Genomic DNA, 23,607 nt, shown 5'->3' with positions numbered 1-23,607 from the left:
GAATGGATTTTGCTTGACAATCCTCTCAAGGCTGCAGTTCTCCCTTATGCTGGTGTACCTTTTCCTACCACACTTTTTCCTTCCACTCAACTTTCTATGAATATGTTTGGATACAGCACTCTGTGAACAACCAGCTTCTTTACGAATGACCTTTGGTGGCTTACCCTCCTTGTGGAGGGTGTCAATGGCTGTCTTTTAGACATCTGTCAAGTCTGCAGTCCTCCCCATGATTGTGTAGCCTACTGACCCAGACTGAGAGACCATTTAAAGGCTCAGGAAACCTTTGCAGGTGTTTGGAGTTCATTAGCTGATTAGGGTGTGACACCATGACTTTCCAATATTGAACTTTTTCACAATATTCTAATTTTCTGGGACACTGAATTTTGGGTTTTCATATCTGTAAGCCATCATCATCAACATTTCAAGAAATAAAGGCTTGGAATATTTCACTCTATGTGTATGTTTTTTAATTTCAGAAGAGTGACAAAAAAATATTGAACTTTTTCATGATATTCTAATTTTCTGAGATGCACCTGTACATCTCTCCCCAGTCTCTCATCCCTGTTTCAGACTCAATCTATGAACCTCTTCTATGAATAAAGGTATAAAAGTCCAAAAATATCTCTTATGAAATATGTTTAGGATTACGTGGTGGTTCCAGAGTATGAAAACCACTTAGGACTTCAGGCTTATTTCTTTGATTTCTATTCAGATAAAGACAAGAAAAAAAAAACACCACCATGACACAATGACTTTTTAATGAGTTTTTATTTATTTGATTTTTAGGTGTTTTATTGTTTTTTTCTCCAAAAAAATCCTGAGGTATTCACAATATAATGGCATTTATTTTGTTTGAAATGAGACTTGGGGTTCAGGGACAAAACACAGCCCAAAAAACAAACAAACAAACAAAAAAACAAACAAACAACTTAAAAAAAACAGGCAGTAAAGCTGTGTTGACTGATACAACTGTCAAAACACTAAATCAATGGTGATGTACGTACAAGAAGCCTTTGAATAGTGCCAGAGCTGACTGAAATCAGCCCTACCACCCTGTCCTCAAAACTAGCAAAGTCATGCAATCTAAACTCTGAAAAAAAAAAGCCGTTACAAAAAAAAAAAAAAAAAAAAAATTACAGGTAAGTCCTGCCTTGACGTCAGGGAGTATAGGTTTATAATAAGCCAATCAATCCACTATTATAGTAGTTTTCATCAGCTAGAATAACAAACACAAACAACTCAAATTTAATCTGCTCTAAAGTGGGCATTCAGAAACCATCCAAGATTTAAAGAATAAAGGTTTAACACAGGAGCACAGCATGGCAGCTCAAATACACCACGCTGTTGTTGGGGTCAAACAAATATCATGGATGTCAAATTTGTTTCTCCGATCTTACATTAAAGATGCTTTCTGTTGTAATCTTAAAATGCCAATGAGAAACTACTCCACCTCTACCATAAGTCCTGTTTGCCCTCCAAAAAAAGCAATACACATAAAAATAAATCAAACCAAAAGAAAAAAAAAACACACACACAAATGACCAATAAATAAATATCAGTGAAAAAAATACACTGTAGAATCATTTTCTTGCAATATGTCACAGATCTATGATTGATTAAATATCTGCTGTGACCGTAAAGAAAATAAGGAAAACACCCAATATTCTCCTCTCTGCACAACAATCTGCAACACAAAACAAAACAAAAATAGAACCCATCACAAGTGCAACATCAGTCTCGACAGTCTCAGCATTAGAAAAAAATCACTCTGGTAATTGACCAATCAGCACACTACTACAGCATCAGACAAACTAGAAAGACTGAAAATAAAACAGAGTACAAAATAAAATCCAAAAGAAATTGGCGGGGTTATGGGGGAGGGAAATTAAATAACAGCACACAATTTGTGACCCAGAGTGGGGTAACAACAAATTGATCATGATATCTGATCAAAGGAAAACAAAATATGATAAAATGATAATAATAACAATCAAATACTATTTGATGTTCAGCTCAGAGGTTTTTCTTACATGCTGACTTAAATTAGGTGGATAGACACTAATACAGCGTAACGGTGAGAAAATTACAATTGCTCCACCTTGCCATTAAAAGAAAAACCTTTGTTCAGCTCTCAGCACAGTCTGGGATCTCCCCTTTAGTTCTTTGTTCAATTTGGTGTCAACTTTGCCCTGAATAATAGTAATAATATAATAATAATAATAGCAACAAAATAATAACAGTAATCATAGTAATCATAATCATTAAAAATATAAAATAAAAGCTAATGATAATCACCATCAATAAAGACTTTTGGTACATGAAATAAACATCATCAACACTCTTCGCTCGCACACACAACTAACTGAAAAGAAAAACACACGGCACATAAATAAGGGGAAAACAGGACGATTTTCTAACAAACACTGCCTGCTAATAAAGACACAGCTCCTCCTCTCACTCCTCCACATTAAACTGACAGTCCAAAGTGAAAAACATATTGCAAAAGTCAGAAAACATTTTTTTAAAAAAGGCAACAAAGTGTGTCTTTTTCTAAGTACACGATATTTCCTTGCAAAAAAAAAATAAAAAATAAAAAATAAAATACAGACTAGATGTGTAAAAATCATAAATAAGGATAAAGTTTTGTGCATCCCCGCCAAAACCAACTGTTGTTCTGGAAGAAAATAAAAACAAACAAAAACAAACAAACAAAAACCATGGCAGTTACAACTGTGACAATAACATGCAGTTGATATACTTTACAGCATTGATCTGTATCTCCCCCAAAAGACTACAAACCCCAGTCTAACCCACATCCCTCCCCAATCCCAATACAATCCTTAAATATTTGTCAGCTCATTCAAAACATATCTCTTGCTCCGTCTTCTCTCTGTGAACTAGCTGAAGGCGGTGATGTCATAATCACACCTAGAGGAGGGAACAGAGGAAACGCGCTGTCGCCAACTCCAGTTTTTCCATAAATCTGTGTATGTACACGAGGCTTTATCCCATCCAAGCAAGCTGACATGGTTTGAATGACTGCATAGTGAAAATGATATTTGGTTTACTTACAGATGGGTTTACAACATACATACACACGTGCACACGCACACTCCCCTTGGTGTCAAGGCACAGTGCAGCTAGCTGTTTCTATGCACCTTTTGCCTTGCACTTCACAAGCTAATTTACACATAAAGCCACTAACGGCATAGCAAGCATCGCTGTATAGAATGGGTTTATACATTAGGGGTGTGTAGATGTGCGTTTGTGTGTGTAGCTAAGGGTGTTTTGTGTCCTCACACGCACAATTTTGACAGTCGTTTGTAGCAGGTGCACACCTGACCAGACCCGATTGGTTTCACAGAGATGTAAGCGTGTTACTTAAATCAGGTTTCTGGAAGGAAATACACATAAAACAGCACAGCTGAGCAGGAGTGTGCATGTGTAAATACACATGAGCTTAATAACAGAGAGCCTCGACAGCAGGAGACTGGGTTCACACATACAGAGTCTGACCAGAGGATGTGGTGGTGAGAGAGCAAGTGTGTTTAAACACACTGACAAGAGCTCCACAGGCTGTGCCCATGTGCAGCACAGCTGACGGATGCTGAGCACCAGATTCAGGTCTATGTACACAACGTTTTGAGCAGGAAGGCTGAGTAGATCGGTTTTGATCATCCTGTCATCTGGGGAGTTTTTAGGAGCAGAACGACCAACAACATGAGCCAGTGCTCACAGCTGGAAGATCAGTCAGGTCCAGGTGGTACCTGTGTCTCGATAAAGGCCAAGTTAACGGAGCTGTGCCAGAGCACTATCACATCTGCTTGGGGGTGGGGTGGGGGGCTGTATCATGAAGTAGCATGAGCCATCTACAGGATTAACCCAGGTGTTGTTTCTTTAGGCTGGCTCCTCTAACATTTACACATACCGCAGGTTTTATCCAACCTAAATTTATGTGTTCATGTATCACTGCAAGCGTCTCCATTTAGAAATGTTTACTAAAGGTGGACACAATAGTTCATAATAAAAAAAGCAAAAAGAAACTTGTACATTATAAAGTAAATAGAACTTCATCATTTAGCAGTACAATTAATAAATTTCAATTACATTTAGTATCATTAGATAATATTCTTAACAACTGCGTTTGCTCTAAGATTTAAATTAAACAGATTATAGATAACCTGCCAATAAAGTTGTAGAAAATTCCACTAGACAGTTTGTATAATTTCTACATGAAAGTGTAAACTGAACTACATTTATAAAAGGAAAAAACCTTTCCCTTTGTACAGTAAGTTTCAGTTACTGTTTGAGGAAAGTAAATACATTCTTTTTCTACTAAGTTTGAAAATTGCTTTTTAATATTTCTAAGAAATTGTGGTGCAGCAAGACCTATAAAGTGGCTGCTTTTAGAATCTTGGAGAAATTGGTTTGATGTCATTTGCTTGTGATTTAGGAATCATCAGAATGGAAAAGGCTGGAGTAAACCCAGTGAGTGAAAACAGCACGTCTAATACCGGTCATCCAGGATCTCACAGACTGAGTGACTTCCTGATACAGGCCCACAGGGAGCAGATGGAGGGCTGGCTGGTTTTGTTTTTGTAGTTAGTGCAACAGTCTCCTTCTGTACAGTATATGACACACACACACTACACTGCTTTAATACCGCATCCCCCCTCCAATTAGCTATAAAGAGATTTCATATTAACATAGTTAAGAGTAATCAATTCTAACGTCAATAACAATAGTCATAACAATAACAACAACGCTCACTTGTGTTTTAGTTGAGACACCTTTGGTGTGACCTGTCAAGATTATCAAGCTTGCAGGCGACCTGTGGACAGATGGAGGGTGGACGGAGTCAAAGATGGATGTGATATGAAGAATCTGGACAGGCATACTTTCCCTCTGATCATTTCTACACTGTGCAGAGTTTAGTGTGACGACAGGGTGTAAATGATTAAATACGACACGTGCACAAAGAGCTACGTTTGAGGTGAGTTTGTGTTTGTGTGAGTTAGTACTATCAGTGACGCCATCCTCCCTACACGTTTTCTTTTCATTTGTTTCACCATGCTTCACTTGCTTTTGCCCTCATCAGACTTGCTCTTCTGTATTTGGTAACTCGTGTTGATGTTGCATTTTTTAACTTATTTGGCTTTAAAAGAAAAAGAAAATATTTGTCCTTTGGGGAAAAAGAAGAGACAGCAGCGTCTAAAGCAATAAAAATGTAGCAGCAGTAGCAATGTAAATAAATAACATTGTTTGAAACAAAACAGTAAACATCATAAATATGATACACTAACTTGCTCGCTAAAATCATAATTGGTAGGTTGGTGAAACACCATGAAAGCTTTGTACAAAAACCAGCTAGCCTCAGAGTTCAGCACTCCTGTGACACTGTCGTTTTCTTAACCTGTTTCATCTCTGCCTTTTCAGACTCATTCAACTTCCTGTCATCCAACTCCAGTCTGTTCACTTTAACTTCCTCACACACTTTCTTTACGCTCCTCTCTTCCTTCTCTCCTCACTCGCTTCCTCTCCTCACATATTCCTGACATTTCATCTTCACTTATCCTTTCAGCCTTCTTGACAACATTCAAATTACCCCCCTCTCTATCCCTGACACTTGACGGTTTTCTCTCTCTATCATCTTCAACCCTCACTTCTCTCTGTGTCTAGCAGTGATTTGGTTTGATGTGACGGGACTCGGGTCTGCACTTCTGGCAGGCTTTGGCTGTGGCCCTGCAGCAGGGAAGGCAGGACAACACGAAAAAGTCTCTGAAGACCTGCGCTTATTAATACATCTATACGTCAAACACACAAAACCAGGTCAGGTCCGTTTGGTTGATCAAGCCTTTCATTCTATTTCATCTTGGCCATCATTGAGTTCAGGGGTCTCAAAGTCAGAACACCAGGGGCCACCAGCCTGGTCTTTCTCTTCTTGTGGGAATACCCTCTCTCTCTCTTATGTCTTAAACCAGTTGAGATGTCCGTAGGGAGGAATCAGACTGTATTTTCTTTGTATTTGCAGAAAAGAAAGGAAATAGTCTCTAAAATTGACCTGTGCTCCGGTAAGTGTTTCTAATGCTTTTCTAAGGAGACATTTTGGTTTGGGCTAGAACATAACTGTATTTTAATGGCCTTGATTTTCAGTCAGTTCCACTAATGCTGGCCTTACACCTACAACTTTTCAAGCAATTTCAAAGTTGCAGACAAAACTCCAAAGTCAGAGTAAAATCATGCGAGTCTTGCCAGAGTCGTCTCAGTCGATAGTTGAAGGTGGTGATAAAAATTGATCCGAGCAGTTTCAAGGCAGTCTATCTTGAATTTGGCATTACAACAATATTGAACGTGTTTGCTATTGTCGTAAGTCTTAAGTTTGGTCTTGTGTTTTAAATGACGCAACCGTCATCAACACCCAATGGGAGCCAGTGATGCGCACGTTAAAATGGTGAACTTTTCAAAACGTGAGCGTATTTTGACCCGAAGCTGCTAAATGTCCACTCATAACTTGTAAGAAAGAAAAGGTTTCCTGCTCAGACCTGGAGTCAGGTCTTACTGCACCTGTGTCTGTATCATTTCTGTCAATTCATTCCAGGCAACATGACAGACTCAGTAAACCTCTATTGGGTTTTTCAAAGTAAAAGCCCGATCAGTTTGTTTCTGTGGTGAGACAACCCTGAAAGCCTTAGTTTTTGAGGTTAAGATCTGCCACCTTTTTGCCCTTTGTAAGACAAAAATAGTAAACAGCTCTATAAGTCCCTTCTAAAAAATCAGATAATATCAGAAAACTGTGGATCATAGCCCCTTAGCTTCTATTTTGAGACCCCTGCTCTGATCTCTAGAAACACTGTTACTCAGCTTTATCACAAATCATCCAGTGTGGTTTCTGAATGTCTGTAACATTTTCAGGAGCAGGTCTAAATCTCTTGGCCTCCACCACCAATAACCTACACACAGCCTTTGGTCTGGTAACACTGTGGAGCACTACATCACACTAAACAGCAGAGGAAGATAGACAGAAAGGTGGATAAAGAGGAAGAGGTAGACAAACAGAGGATGAAGAAAAGAAATGCTCCACAGGTAATAAGATCTACTAATATTCATACTCTTTGTACATGAGAAGCTTCTGTTCCTTCTCAATCAAAAGGTGATCTTTCTCATCTTACCTCCATCCTCTCTGGTTTTCACACTGATCATCATTCAGTTTTTCTGACAGTTCTCAACTGCAGTACAACTCCCCTCCACTTATACATTCTCATTTCAATCAAGCACATCTAGAAGGAGTCCTACACCCCTCCTCACTCACTCATTCAAAATCCCTCTTCTACTGAAACACTCTGAGTTCAAAATAAAAAATAAACAATACCATAAATGCCCCTGTAATACAATGCTAAATGCAAACTAATTTTTTTGGAAATCTTTTTCATTGTGTTTTCCAATTATACAGCTACTAAATGGGTGTGGATAACATATATCATATTAAAGTTAATAAGGGTTACTTTCATCTGAGGTTAAACCTTACGCACAGCCAACAGATTAATGTGTTCTGTTTTGTGTGTTAGGGCTGTAATGTGTAAGGTTAATAAAACACTAAAAAATAAGATCATTTTAAAAACCAATGACTGTGTCTTTATAATAACAAACACACACACAAACACACAGATACAGCCTGAGAATGTGTGATAGTAGAACCTGAAGAATCATAATTGCACTGGACTTTGATGTGTCCTTTATAGCTTTTATGTACAACAGCTTCATGTTTGCTAATGTAGCTAATGTAGCAGATGCTTTGATCCAGTGTGTAGTGACTACTCTGTTGACTTATCCAACGGCTTGGATTAACGCTGGAGACAGACATGTAGACTAAAAAACTAATGAAAGTAGATGAGACGTAGAAACACAAACTAAAAATTTTATATGTAAGAGTGTGCCCGTTACTCACACTGTTACGTGATGTGATATGACAGTGAGACAAGACGAAAAGTGTGTAAAGAATTAAGCTAACTAGAGTGAGCACCCTTAACCACTCCTACCCTCACACATCTGCCTGACCAGATTCAACACACAGACAAACTAACCACCTGTGTCATGCATCCATCAGCCTGTCTCTCCGTCCATCACTCCATCTGTCCATCCAAAGTCCTCCCCCTCCTCTGTGGGCTCTTCAGGTTCTCCGGTGGACAGATGGACAGGCGGGCTCGGTCTAACGCTAGGCTTAGCTGCTAACGCGGGGCTAGACTAGGACAGACTGAGTCTGGGTTCAGCAAAGCTGTAGCTAGTCTAGGCTAGCGTCCGGCTATGCTAAGGTCTGGCTGGGCTAGGCTACCTACTGAAGAGAGAGTGGAGCTGGTGCTGATGGCTGTAACACTGGCTGCTGCGAGGCGACTCGGTACGATCCATCACCGTCTGGAACCAACCGGCCACGTCCACCTCCAGCACCTCATAACGCCGGATGAAGCTATGCTCCTGGATGGCAGAGAGACCGGGAAAAGAGAACGTTAAGTTTCATTCAGTCATTGGAATAATTTCGTGAATTCTAACAGTTTGTCACTCGTTAAATATTTTTTCTTACCAGCAATGTGTGGTATTTTGGCCTTTTTCTGTGATCCTTTGTGAGGCTGTGAAAAGACATAACCACACTGTGAAGCAGCAATAAAAATTACACCGCAGCAAATTTCCTCTGACCTCATAGAAGATTAAAAAAAGTCTGTTACAATGTTGCACTGCTGTGTTAACCTACATTATAGCTGAAAAACATAATTTCCTTATTTTTCTAAGGGATGAAGACAATCCAGAGGGAAATAAAGGAACATTTCAGGTCAAAATGCAAAAATAACAGTTAACCTTAGCATTTAACTTCATTCCAATAAGCACTAGCTGATTACATACCAAAAAACTAGAAAAGCACTCAGAGAGCGCAAACCCCCACCATAGCCCTATCTCCCAATAGTACAGAATCCTTCAAAAAATTCCTGGATCCAGATGGTGATCCGGATCATTCCCAAAATCTAATCAGTTCTTCCTTATGCCATCTGACATTTCCTGAAAATTTCATCAAAATCCGTCCATAATTTTTTGAGTTATTTGCTAAAAAACAAACTAACAAACACTGCTGATCACAAAACCTCCTTGGCGGAGATAACTAGATACATTTTACAGCAAATAAACCTATTTCTGCTACAGGGAATGTACTTTTTATTTTAATGCAAACAAAAAAATTCTCATTATCTCTCCTCACATTAGACATACCCTCCAAAGGTCATAGACACACTCTTGCAGAAATGGATCAAAGCAGCAGAAACCCAATGGTGAGTTTGTAGAGATTTCTTTTATACAGTTTTCCCTGAAGGTTCAGACCAGACTATGGAGTGAGACTCATACTCACCAGTCTTTGACGAAGGACTGGAAGTCAAGGGAGAAGCCCATGCTGAGAGGCAGCAGAGGAGGATCTTCCTGCAGCACTTTGGTCAGAACCTCAAAGTCTGTCTTACAGTTCTTGTAGGGAAACTGCCCTGTGGCCAGCTCCACCTTAAGGACAAAACATCAACCACAGAGTTACTCTTTATCTGGCTGTAAATCGATGTATCCATGTTTTCTGAGTAACTTCTCATTTTTGAGCGCAACTGCTATACAGCAAATGGTAATTCTACACATTGGAAAACATCCTGGGCTGACTTTGAAAACATGCACACCTTTTTAGGATTATAAAAAAATTAAAAAAGTTTTACCAGAGAGATACCAAGGCTCCACACGTCTGCTCTGATGTCGTAGTCAGGTTTAGTAGGGTCTGGAGGGTCTATTCTCTCTGGCTGCAAGAACACAACAATAGCCAACACTGTTTAGGAAATCACAGTTGATATCCTGGACTACTAATTCATCTTACTGACTAGTTTCTTAACCCTTAAGAGATCTTAGGGTAATTTTGTGCCATTCAGTTTTTTAAAAATTTTCAAGCCATTTTAGCTGTGTTGAATGCCTATAGCTCAACTTTGTCTGAGATTACGTTTCTTCAATTAGCCTAAAATTGCTAAGCTATACACAAATGACACATTTGTTGCGTACAAAAAAAAGTGTATTTGAAAACCACTGAAAAAAATCATCTTTTATCCCACATTATCTCAACAAAAATGAATGCATTCCTTTATGTTAATATTTCATTTTGGACTACTACCTTTCAATTTTTAATTTTTATATTTGTCCACCAGATGGCGTTACTTTTCCCATTCAAAACATGCTGCAAAATTTCACACTTTTAACTGTTTTCTGCAAATATTTCATATTTCAGGCTTAAGTAATTTTTAAAAGATTGCCACATTTAAAACAGAACAAAATAATAATATATATTATTTTTACAGCAGTTATTGGGAAGCTGACATTTGTTTTGTAGTAAGGACTCTGAGTGTGATTTCGTTTTTGTTCATCTGAAACTGTGGAAAAAATAATGATGCATCAAAATCAATGTTAATGCCAAAAATTGACTCATCTAAGACCCTGATAACAATAATAATCAAATACTCCATGAAATGTATACTACGGAAATCATTTTATGATTTTTTTTATTTTAAAAAGTGGAGTTATGTGGCTTTTAAATGATTAAAAACCCCAAAGAAATAATTAATATTTGATATGTTTATTTCAGGCTGATGTGGTTTCAAAAGATTCCTTCCTTTATAATGGAAAAAATATTAATATGTATTATTTTTTAAAAATGGCTGGGAAGCAAACATTTTTTGTCCTTAGGGACAAATTTGTCAGGATATTAAGGGAATTCTTCTGGGTTAAAATTCTATTTATTCTGGTGCGCCGGTGGTCGAGTGGTTGGGGCACGCGCCATGTGCGCAGGCGACCTGGGTTCGAATCCAGCCCTTGGCACTATTTCCTGCATGTCTCTCCCCGCTCTCCTCCCTGTTTCTGACTCTATCAACTGTCCTATCTAATAAAGGCAAAAAAGGCCAAAATTAAATCTTAAAAAAAATAAATAAAAAATTCTATTTATTCTGTATGAAGACATACTTTATTTCTATGGCCACAAAGAAAAATGTGTAAAAGAAAAGACCAGATAACTGGGTGGGAGATGTTTGTATTGATTCAGGTGTAGCTTGTTTGACATATCTCTTACCGCCATGTAGGCAGCACAGCCGGCGCTGCGGGTCTTGGCCTTGGAGTCAACGAGGCGACCGCTGATGCCGAAGTCACAGAGTTTGATCTGACCTTTAGCGTCCAGGAGGATGTTTGAAGGTTTGACGTCCCGATGGATGACACCGTGTTTCTCTTTCAGGTATAACAATGCCTTCACTATCTAAAGCAACACAAAACAAAGAATAAAGTGCTCTGACTAACAAGAAGGCTGTCTGATGGTGTTGGGGCTTTTCCACTACGGCTTTTGGTTGCGCCGAGCATAACCAAGCCGTGCTGATTTGCATTTCAATCACCAGTTTGGCCGTGCCAAGCCGCGCTCAAATAGCCCTGCTCATGAGCAGAGCCAGAGCAGGCCAGCTCCACCTTCAAGCGCACTGCGCTGACGTCGAAGTGCTTCGCGGGGTCTCATTTGCTGGGGGGATTTAACCCCTCTGCTACTGATACCCCTCCCTGATAAATTTTCACTCCACGAGAAGATACGTTTTATCTCTGCCTCTGCTCCAGCTGTCCATAACTCTGTTACAGCAGCTTCAGCATTCACTGTATGACTGAACTATTTATGACACAAGACCAAAACTTGAGATTTTTCTGCATACTACGGTCCAATAGTTGCGCACGACTTCTCGCACTGACAAGTGAAATCAGGAAGGATCAGGCGCAGATCCAGGAATACACCTTTTTCTGTACCTACTAAAAACAAAAGTTTGACCCTTTTCCCTTCTTATAGAAAAATGAATTCTAGACTTTTAAAAAATAAAATGCTGGAGATGTTCGTAACATTTCTCCCATGACGGAGTCCGTCTTTAATTTATTCTGGCGCTAGTAAATCATGCCGTTCTCACTGCCCAATCCTAAAATATGATTGTGTTCATTCTCTGCTTTTTTAGAGACCCACAAATCAATAATCAGGAGACTGTTCTTTAACTGATGTGCAGGGAATTCTCTCCTTTTAATGATCCTCTGCTGCGCCGGGCCGCCATGTCAAGTCAAGCCGAGCTGTGCCATGTAATGGAAAAGCCCCATATGATTCAGTTTGTCCAGACCGCAACAGCCAATCAGCATCTTGATTAAAGTTTCTTCTGTTCTGGGAACAGCCTAAAAATTTACAAAAGATGGGATAACTAAACCTCTGGATCAGTGGTTCTCCGCTGGTGGGTCAGGACCCAAAAGTGGGTCACAAATATGTTCCAGGAAAAAAAATGTGGCAAAAACTCCAAGTACGCAAGCCGTAAGTAAGATAAACAGTAAATCTGAACTTATATTTTTCGGTTTTCCAATGGTATTCTGTAAATTCCAGTATTTGCCTGAGGAGTTCTACTTATTCATCTCCTTTTCTTTATTACAAAACTAACAAGGAACTTCCTTGAGGATTACCAAATATCCATGCTATCTCAGAAAAATGGAGTGAAATAAGATGCATGCATGTCCTTGTGTAACAAAGTACTTTTTAAAAATGATTGTCTCTGGTTTGATCATGTTTTTTCCTTCTGGGGTCCAAACGGCAACATTTTTCATAAAATAAATTCAAATAAATAAAGTGGTTGATATATTTTTTAAATTGGGTCATTCTTCTGGTGGTGAGTCCTCAAGCCTGACCAGTTGGGAACCCCTGCTCTAGACCCCGGTATAAATTGGATATTCAGTTAGAGCACCCACAGGCTGCTCCAAAGTTGGGATCTTCTCATATTTCTAGCAGAACTACAACTTCAGCAAGTAACTCACAATCACTGCCCTCGTTCATACCGTACACATGCTACAAGCTGTATGCAGCTAAAAGACAGGCATGAGACTGAGAGATGCTGCTATGTAAACAAAATGTCATCTCCCCTAGTCATAAAGGTGTGTACTAACAGGTTTTCAAAGTAGACCATTGCCAGCAGTTGCAAGTTTTATCTTGTAGCACATATTTGGTCTGAACTTTGCTAAAGAGTGTAAGTACCAGTCAACTCACTCTATACACGTGCACATGTTCTCTTCCACTTACTGCTACTGTCATCTTTCCAAGGATTCGCTCTGGGATAGGGCCCTGGATTCTTTTCTTCAACTTCTCTGCACACGTTCCCATCAGCTCCATTGCTATGAATACATCAGTCTGTACAGAATAGACAAAAACAAAATACTAAAATACAAATAAAAAGACAGTTACACAATGTCCAAATATCATTATAGACCTAAGGCTGCAGTTTGTTAGGGTACTGTGGTTTCAGAGTGCACTAAACTGTGAAAGTGTTTTCAGTCGTGTACTTATAGGACACTCACGTTGGTAACTATAGCCCCGTAGCACTGGATGATATAAGGGCAGTCGTGACTCTTCAGCACCACGTCCAAATCCATGAGGATCCTCTTGTTCTCGTCTTTGTTTCCTGTACGACGCATTTGCTGTAGACATACACAAACCATTTAAGTTTACTGCTAAACATATACCATGTTGAGTTTGCATGTTTAGGAACAACCAAAGAGGATCACACAACAAAGACTCTGCTGCTGAGCAAATTCACTTTCTTATTATTCAACAGTTCAGAAGCCTGCAATTATGTCTTCACTTAAATAGGAGCATCGTTAAAGGGGGGTTATTAATGTCACTTTGTTGGTAAACAACACACAATCAAAGTACAAAAAAATCTCAGGCTAATAAACCTGAGCTGAGCTTTAAGCTGCTGCTTCATTTGGATCGTGTTGATGGATTTTTGAGTTATCTTCATGTTTGTATGGAGCAAATATTTTGTTTTTAAAGTATGTGCTTGTGTAACAGTTGTTTCCCTGAGAGGCTTAGCAATGCTCAGATTAAGGAGATTTATGCCATTTTACATCATGACCAACTCCAAATCTCTTCTTATTTTACTGTTTATCAGAGAGGTACTGTCCAGCTGAATCTGATTTCTTCACACAAACACTAGTGGTTTAAAAAGAAGCAGCTTACATTATGTGAAAAATGCGGATTGAAATCAACGTTGCTATGGCTAATAATGGAGAGTACTTTGTAATGTTAAAGCTGCCTGGTCATTTAATTATTAGCATGTTCTGTCTGTTTTAAAGTCCTTGTAAAATGATGAAGAAAAAAAAACTTTATTTTTAGGTTTGTTATATGACAGGCCACTTGTGTTATGAACCACCAGGCCAAAAAAACCACATCTCTAAGTTTATAAAATAAAACAAAATCGTAAAAAATGAGGCAGTAAAATCTGCTCTAGGATGGTGTGGGTGTGTCGGTTGAATGAGCTGGAGCCACACCCACTCACAAGAAATACAATCCTCTCAAATTTAAAAATGCATCTGATCAGAGGGGCAGCTGCCTAAATTTACTGCTTTCTGGTATAAATCTAACTGTCTGAATGCTTTTAATGACTTGCAGTCCACTGTGGCTGACAGATTTGGGAAATTTACCTCACAACAAACAAACAAAAAAAAAAACAGCATGTAACTGGCCGTTAACTTTCAGTGAAGGCAGCGACATCAGCTAGCAATAGACACTGAGATTTATTCATTGTAGTGTTTATTTATTTTATTTAACATTTATTTAACCAGGATAAAGGTTAAATAAAAATAAATTATGATTATTAGGGGTCAGGGTAATTCCCCATCAAGACTGGTGATGTCATGGGCTCATTAATTTGCCCTTCTCAAATAAAACCAAGCCAGGAAAGACATAAACAACTTTCTAACAGTCTGAATAAAACAATTCTGTCACACATAAATATCTGTGTTTTAACATGTTTACAGCTCACTTGTTTCACCATATCAAGTGTGTTAAGACACAAAAATTGGGTTTCACTTTACAAGGACTTTAAAGTTATTGTTACTAATTAATTCATCTAATTTAAAATGTGTATTTTTGTTACTTCATCCATGTATATTTTTAGAACAAATATAGGACAATTATAAACTGCAATATATGAACCTAATCAGGACCATATAAATGATCAATTGGAAGGGCCATATAGGCTGCAACTCAAACTGGAGCTGCACAAAAAAATTAATACATTAAGATTTGAAAAGAAAGGGCCAGATTCCCAACAGCTTTTCTCTGAACTGGGACAAAATACTTTAAAATGGTATGCAGAAGAATCTTACTTTGACAGCAATTACATGGCCAGTCTTCTTGAATCGCACTTTAAAGACTTGTCCACAGGTTCCACTGCCGATTTCCCCTTCACTGATCAGGTCTGTCACCTCCGCTGGATACCGCTGTGGGCAGACAAAGAGACATATAAAGAATAGTATTTCTCCTGGTCAAAATGTAAATTCTGTGTTTATTTAGATACAAACACTTCCAACTTATAATAAACAAGAGGTTGGGGCACAGATAGTCTAGTGGTTTAAGGCATGCCCCATGTACGCAGGCAGCCTGGGCTCATATCCGGCCTGTGGCCCTTTCCCGAATGTCTCTCCCCACTCTCTCACCCCTGTTTCTGACTCTATCCACTGGCCTCCTCTATCAATAAAGGCACAAAATAAATCTTTGAAAAAAATTAACAATAGGCAAGCTTTGAGATTGTGCGTCGTAATACCCCTGGGCCTGTGACTAACAATGATTTGAGTGTAATTAAGCTTCTCCTCAATCGGCTCTCGCTGAGAACTCCAGCACACAGCTGGATGATGCACCATTGCTCTGCTAAATTCAAATCAAATCATTGGTGACTGAGACTTTGAGTGTATGACCCAAGTGTGCTTCCCCTTCAGGGCTAATGAGAGGAAATAAAGACAATTAAAGGTGCAGTGATGAGTCAAATCATTTTCTCAAGCATCTTTACAGCCTGATTAGGCCTGACTGTGATACTAGACTCCAAGGCTGGAGGAGGGAGGGAAAACAACACAGAAGGAGAGCAATGTGAATTCATTTGCCTTGATTTTATCTAGGTTGACAAAGATGCCAAAAGACGCAGGTGGACCCTTTAGCAGTATGGGTGTTCACATGTCAATGTGTCTGCATATCTTTTTTTCTTCTTTCCTTTCATCCTACCCTTGGCTGTGGCATTCAGCCCCTAGCTAACCTTTTCTACTGAAGATGTAAATGTATGGAGACAGCAACAAATATTTAGATTTATTTTTAAAGCCTGAAAGATTTTCTAATACAAGTTGGCACTGCAGTGTTAAAAACATTTATCAAGAGAAAAAAAGAGTAAAAAGTGCATTTGTTCAGGACTGCTGAGCCATTGTTAAAACATAAAAAATGCTCTTGTGAGTTTTTACAAACTGAACAGTTATTTATAATACCAATTCAACACCGAACAAAGAGCTTATATTTTTATTTAGATTGAAATATGTCAACCAGTGTGTATTTTATTTCAGGTAAAGAAAACACTGAAGGTTACTGAACCATGGAGTGCACCAGCTTAAGTCTTCTTGTCTTCTACATCTGATTTAGGCTGGCCAGACTAGATAACTTTAAAATATTACAATAATTTTAAAAACATGGAAGACCACACACATAAGGACAGCTACAGACTATTTTTTTTGTCTTAAATCCTCTGAGCGCACACAAGACAACTCAGTCAGAACACCAGAACACACACTTGCCAACAACCTCACCATGAAGATTCCCCAAACATGGGATTTCACACAATCTCCATGATCAACAAGGAAAAGAATATTAATGAAATGCTGGCTGGAATGAAGGTGCAGTTGTGTTTATGCCTGTGAGTAGTGAAAGTAAAGTAATATCTGACTGGTGGCCCTACCTGGTCTGCTCGCTCTCATCGGTTGTTGTGTGTATACCATCGGAGGCATTATGACCTTGAATTGTGAATATCAAACATGGTTGATATTTATGATTCAAGGTCTGGGAGGTGACAATGCAAATTGGAGCAGTAACACAATCATGTTGATGACCACACACACGTGAGGATTATTCAGACAAATAAGCATTTGCGACGAGCCTCCACTGAGGATACTCCCCACAATCGTCGGGAAGGCAAACCTGGCCTGCTGTGACCTACTGTCCTAGGGTCTAAGAGGGGACGGCCTCTCTGATCTATCTTGTTTCGAAGGAAAATTTTTTGTTAATTCAAACTGAGTTTGTGTGCAAAAACAAAACCTTTTAATGGCCTCACAGCCAAAGCAATAGTTCTAAAAGTCCAATCACAGAGGACTGTGCCTCTCTCATTTTCATGCTATTTCACTGATATATCTGTAAAGAGCCATGCTGTGTTACTTGTATGGTTTATGACCACTGTTGTGCACTTTTCATTTATAATACACTGGACAAGCCCAACTTAGACAGAGCTGAAGTCCAGCTGGTGCACAGGGTATAACTTTTAGTTGGTCTTAACTTCCAGTTTTAAGTCAGCAGTAAAAAAAATCATTCATCACCAGCATCAAGATCGCTCTCATACATGTATGTACACTGCTTACCTGACCATCGATCTTCAGATAACCCGTCTGTTTCATGATTTCCTGCAATTTCTGGTCGATCTCTGCACTGCAGGAACAGTGAACAGTAAATAAGATATTGCTTTATTCTTGCTAATATATAATTTACTCATCCTGCATGCACACCCATGTATGTATGAATCCTAGTCATATCCCTTTTCAAAACAGATTCAGAGGGTCACTATAAGGGGTGGAAGTCACAGGGCAAGATACAATACAATACAATAAAACAATCACATCATGATCATATTAAAACCCCAATATCTGATCAACTTAAGAAGGATGGGAAATGCCCGTAGAAAGGTAAAGTGTAGGACTAATGTATTGCACCGATTTTGGTCAAGTTCATCGTTTATCTTTTTTCATCAATACACTTATTGTCACCGCTATCAGACATTATTCTACTGTCTTCTTCTAAATCCCAGACTTAACGTCTTCTGCAGGGAACTCTGTTTAGAGCACTGATCATCTTATTTTAAACATCAGTGTTTGGCAATGGTAAACGCATTATCTTACAACACAAAAGTCAGGACAATGGTGCCATTTTTCTTCACAATCATTACTCAGATCAGCTTTTGTATGTGTCCCCTTACTTCTCTAGGCTCTTCTGTAGGCCGTATGGAGGTGTGGGCAGGGTGAGCATGTGTCGCGGGCGGCTGGGGTAGGGGTGGTGTTGAGGCGAGCTCTCTGAAGATGATGACCGGCTGCCTCCATCATTGGCCAGGGGCAGCTGGAGCGCTGTAGTGAGGATGAGACATGTTAGGAACAAACAAGAGAAAAAATAATAGAACACATGTCACAGCAGAAGCCAGCATGCCAAAGAGTATAGATGGCCATACTGAATTCAAGCTGACTGACAATGATTAAAGCTGTTAGAGAAAAACTTGTAATATTTGTAAGCTGTGACTACTTTCACTGTTCTTTTACTGTTTTGTTTCAGTCCTGATCACTGAGTTGTTTTTAAATTCCACAATGACTGAATCAAAGTTATTTTAAAGAAAAGAAGTTCAGCTATCACATCCTGTGTTATCTTCAGTGTAGTGTCGACTTAAGATGTCATGGCAGCAAAAACTACAAAAGTTAGTTATCTCTACAGTCACACTATGTAGACCTATTGTATTATTCAATTGGTGTTTATCCCCAAAAAGGAATGCTCTTTTTTTAAATTTCCCTTTTGTTCTGGCTCAAATCTAAAAACAAACAGGACTGCTGGCTCCGTGCAAAAGCAACATCAGGGAGAGACAGCAGAGTTAGACCACAGCTCAGGGACAGAGATGTCCACAGTTCATTCTTAAAAAGACAGCTATGATTATTAATACCCGAATTTATTTTTTAGCAGTATTGTTTATATCAGTAATGATAGGATTGTACTCATGTAAGAGGCAGATCAAAAATCAGTGCATACATCAAAAAGAGGAAACTATGTGATGTAAACAACAAAATGGTTTATTACAAGTTAACTAGTAATGACTGTACATGTAATTTCAAAATAATCCCTGACTTTAAACAAAAACTGCTTGTGCGAATGAACAAAGCAGTCTACCTGTAAAATTTGATGAAGGTTAACAGCAGGTAGTTTGCACATTCAATGTGTCTTCTTTTCAAATGTAAGAGATTATTGTGTGAGTACAATGTCATCATAACTGACAAAAATGATGGCCAAAGCTATCAAAATAAAACCCAAGTTAAAAAAAAAACATAGTCTGACATTTAAACTGGTACTGATTAATTACCCATTTAGACTTTATAAGCTTAGCATGCCAAACTGACAGCTGCAGGCCCAGTCTCTGTCTGACTGGCATGCAAATCCAAACAGAGAATCCTCTATAAACACAGAATAACCCATGCATTTAAAAAATAGTTTAAGAAAAACACTGACCACAATATGGAGTATACATGTGAGAGAGCATAGGCAACTTTTAAACCAATCTGACATTGTGTTAGTAAAAAACTTTCATGCAACCAAACGGAAGACAAAGGGTCTTTTAAGACTTTCAATCTCTCATTATTAACTTTAAAACCAGATCGCAAAAATATTTTGAGAACCATGCAGCTGTGATTATCAATATTTTGGTTGTAGCAGGCTGGCAGCTCTGCTGTGAGTGCCAGCAGGTGTCTGTTTCCATGAGTCACCTGTGGATGGATCAGCCTGTAAGGGGAGAGTCAGTTAGAGGAGGAAAAGAGGAGTTAGTATGGAGAGGAAGGAGAGGCTCAGGCAGTCTTTGGCAAAGATCACATCTCCATAGTTCAGCTGGCTCCAGATGGACAGACAGGACGACAGACAGGCAGACAGAGCGAGGGGAGTGGGAAACACACAAGTATTCATAGGCGCTGCTGTAACACCTCCTGCTCACACAGTGCCGCTGCAAAAAGGAAGAAGGAGGAGGAAGAGGAGGAGGAGGAGGAAGGGGTTGCCAGAAGATGAATAACAGGCAAACGACATCAAACAGTCCAATGTGAGAGAGACTCAGAAATTCAGCCAAAACTGCATAGCACAGACTAAGCTGGAAGTCAGACAGTCTGTCAGTCGGACTCGGACAGGAAGGCAAGTCTTCAGTTGGCACACAAAGAAAAGAAAGAGAGTGAGAAGCCAGAGTGTTCAGAGCTGCACTCCTGCGGACGTACCAGTGGGGATGCTGGATTAGAGACTGTGTCAAACAAAACACAACCCAAAAACATTGTGTCATGCAGAAAAGCCACATGCACCAGGATTCTCTGCCTCCAGCAAAACAAAGTTAATCATCGGACACACATCCACACACAGACACACACTCACACGCTCCAACACTGCCCTGCCACTGGCACAGACACACATATAGAGAGAGAGAGACAGAGAGAGAGAGAGAGACGGAAGGGAAGGGATGGAAAGATGGAGACGGGATGGGATTTAAGGGAAGGTGTAAATAAATACTGTATGTCAAAACTGGTCAAAGATTACTCAGATCCTTAATCAGATGTACATTTTTCGGACCCTTGTGTAAGATTAAGAGTGAGAAACAGACAGTGTGATGGAACACCATATAAAATTAAAGGTTATAACACATTAAGATGCTTGCATGATAAAGACTGAGCTACAGAACCTCACTTGTTAAACTGATGCTTATATAAATTACTTATAAAAATCAAGTAAGCTGGAAAAACTACCTCAATGCCTAATACTGGTGTTTATAATGAAACAGGTATCCATAATCTAATCATAAGGCAAATTTAAGAAAATTGCCTTTGTAATGACCTGTTTTTTTATTCTCTGACAAATCTATGGATGTTATAAGTCAAAGGGGGATAAAGGAAAGTGGTATGAGAGGTGAAATAAGTGTCAGAGGTTTTGGTTGGAGGGAAGGGGAGAAGGTATAGAGGTGCAGTGGCAGAGAGAGCGATGGATTGAATGATACCTGCACGCTGGGAAGGGGCTGGAGCAGGACTGAGCTGGATCACGATGACTAGACGGAGGAAAGAAAATCACACACACACTCATTACTGCGTTGTTCTCATGACGCAATCTCACATGTGCTCACATACATACACATCCAAATAATAATATGAAAAAAAGGGAAAAAATTTGACTTTCAGGCTTAAATCTCATGAAAAAACAGTAACAACTATGTGTCTTCAAAGTTTTCGAGTTCCTCCTCTGGGCAGTCTGTTTCCAACTGCAATTTTAACTCTCTGAAGTGCACAAAATACCCTCAACCAAAGCTGAAAAAGACCCAGGAATTTGATTTACAGATTGTTTTTGCTGTTACATTTGTCCATCCTTGTCAAAATGTACAAACTGCATGAATGTGTACAAAAGCCTCAATATGAGATTAAATGTGGATCAATATGAAAGGTGTGATTAACTTATCCCTGATAAACATTACATTTTAACAGAACACTTTACTTACAGTGACAAAAGCAAAGGGATTGCTGGAGTTAGAAATGAAGATGATTGCCAGCTGTGACTTGGTGAAAATAGAAACTGGTAAATTTCAAAAAAGTATGCAGAACATAACCTGTAGTTACAGTGAAACTGTTACATCATGACCCTTACCCAATCATCTAACTCTGGGTAGCTAGGGATTTGAGTATTATTAGTGCAACAACTGGGGACTATGCCACAAATGAACAACCATATCCAATTTGAATACTTTTTTTACTGGTTTAGGTCTTTTTATGAGATATGTTGACAAAAAAAAAAACAGATTACCCCTTGCGTTTAATTTAACTTATTAACACTCTTACTGTCAGCTGATATAACCCTTTAAAACGTTTAAAATAGAAAGTAAAAGGCAAGAAAGCAGGATTGTTGGCCCTCAACCCATCAATATTGAAAGAAAATGCTATGATTAGAAATAAATAAATGACTTAACTTTATATAAATATAGTGTTTTGTGTTGCCTGTCAGTTAAAAAGTTAACGGTGTCACAGTGGCGTGATAATAAAGGGCTTTCTGTCACCACAACAGTGTTTATTTCGGTGTAACATGTCAGCCAGCGCTGGCATGTTACAGTCAGCCTCCTCCGCTCCACTGGCCGGGCTGCTGGTGGGAGAGTTTTCTCCTCCAGACGATATGCAGGGCCCTGCATTACCGTTCAAACACTTTCAACGACTCTGACACCACTTTTATATGACACCGTAGAGGCAATTTACTCTCCTTGCCTGCAGCAGGTTGAAAATATGCCCAGAAACATCACATTAAACCGCTCTTCAATATAAAACATAATCTGCGTCTGGTAACGTATGTTTAACGTTAGCCTACATCTGATAGCTTGCACAAACTAGCGTCTGTTTCGTCAAGGGTCAAAACTGGCAGTGATAATTGCTTTGACGCATGAGTAAGGAGCAAATTTGTAGCTAGATAACTACATGAGATGACAGAAAAGTGTTGATAAATATCCCCTACATCATATTCCACGACAAGACGGAAAATTACACCAAATTTTCAGATTGACGCTGGGCCTGCCACCGACTATCACTCAGACTGCTAGCATGTTAGCCTAGCATGTTTGACAGGGCAGAATCAGAGCATATTTTGGGATGTGACTGCCAGCGAGATATTTCATGACAGCGATCTATATTTTTACAATTTTAATTTGCTAAGCAAAGAAACCAAACCACTAAATAATTAGGTAATTTGATTGTATCTACAACCGACGAAAGTGGCCCGATGTTTGTTTATGTAGCTAGCTTGTTAGCACGTAGCTAGTAGCAGCAGCGTTACAGCCCCACTCCTACCCTCCCTCCCCCTCTCCGATCTTTCCCCCGCTATTCTGGCCGTGACAGACTCCCGGTCCTCCCCGGTGGACACTCACTCGGCCTCGGACGTGATCGCTGCGGGCTCATGTCGATGTTCAGGTCGATTCTCCGGCGAGCTTCTTCATTTTCTTGCTTTAGTTTCTCCTCGATTCGCGACAGCCTCTGTTCCAGCGACGACATCTTGAAAAATTGAGCACCATGTAGTTCCCAGCAGAGCTCTCGACTCCCCCTCTCTGGCAGGCAGGCAGGGCCAGCAACAGACACACTCACAAACTAACTGAACACACTGCAATTAATTTAGGAGAGACAGCAAGCTCAAATCGTGGCACCGGCATCTGGTGGTGGCACCTATTGTAGCACGCCCAGATGCCACAGGCTTGCCGCAGTACTTGCCGTTGTTTAGAGCAGTTGCCAGTCAGTTGGCAGTGTCTTGGCCAGATGCCACGTGCATGCAGTGGCATCTGGCCCGGAATTTTAAATGCGATAAAATAGGGATGTGATTAATCGTAAGTAACTACAAAAATTCTAAAACTAATCTCGACTAAAAGTTTTAGTCTTTTTACAGTCCTACTATTGGCACAAAATAAGATAAAAAACTTCTATAAAGCGTTTTTATGTTTTAGCCTATTAGTCTAATCTAGTTCTTCTCAGTTAAGCAAAAATAGCCTATTTCCTAATAACGTTTTGAAATGCAGATACTTAAAATACAGAATGACAAAAAAGAAAATAGATAACTATTTTAGTATAAGGTCTTTTAATTATGTAGTCATATGCTTCCCAAAGCATGGACTGGGGTCAAAGGTAATTTACAATAAATGAAAATCATATAAGTTAAAAAGAAAAAATAAGTCATATTTTAAA

General features: G+C 39.3%; 1 protein-coding gene across 2 annotated transcripts; it reads right to left on the bottom strand.

Moving 5' to 3' along the window:
• Positions 1 to 749: 749 nt before the first annotated feature.
• Positions 750 to 23,046, bottom strand: map2k7 (mitogen-activated protein kinase kinase 7). 2 transcript variants are annotated; one of them, XM_041784396.1, is made up of 13 exons: positions 22,803 to 23,046; positions 20,904 to 20,951; positions 18,105 to 18,249; positions 17,494 to 17,560; positions 15,214 to 15,327; positions 13,402 to 13,521; positions 13,127 to 13,234; positions 11,123 to 11,302; positions 9,732 to 9,812; positions 9,389 to 9,531; positions 8,576 to 8,621; positions 8,334 to 8,469; positions 750 to 2,928 (listed from the first exon to the last, which is right to left on the bottom strand). In XM_041784396.1, exons 1-13 carry the CDS (start codon positions 22,924 to 22,926, stop codon positions 2,861 to 2,863), a joined length of 1,380 nt encoding a protein of 459 aa, XP_041640330.1. In that variant the 5' UTR covers positions 22,927 to 23,046; the 3' UTR covers positions 750 to 2,860. The 2 variants fall into 2 exon arrangements, with proteins under 2 accessions (XP_041640330.1, XP_041640331.1); XM_041784397.1 differs by lacking the exon at positions 20,904 to 20,951 and having other exon boundaries at positions 22,803 to 23,045.
• Between the last annotated feature and the right edge of the window lie 561 nt (positions 23,047 to 23,607).

The sequence above is a fragment of the Cheilinus undulatus genome, linkage group 4 (assembly GCF_018320785.1).
Source record: "Cheilinus undulatus linkage group 4, ASM1832078v1, whole genome shotgun sequence".
Taxonomy (NCBI): Eukaryota; Metazoa; Chordata; class Actinopteri; order Labriformes; family Labridae; genus Cheilinus; species Cheilinus undulatus.
This window is presented reverse-complemented; position numbering and strand designations above follow the sequence as displayed.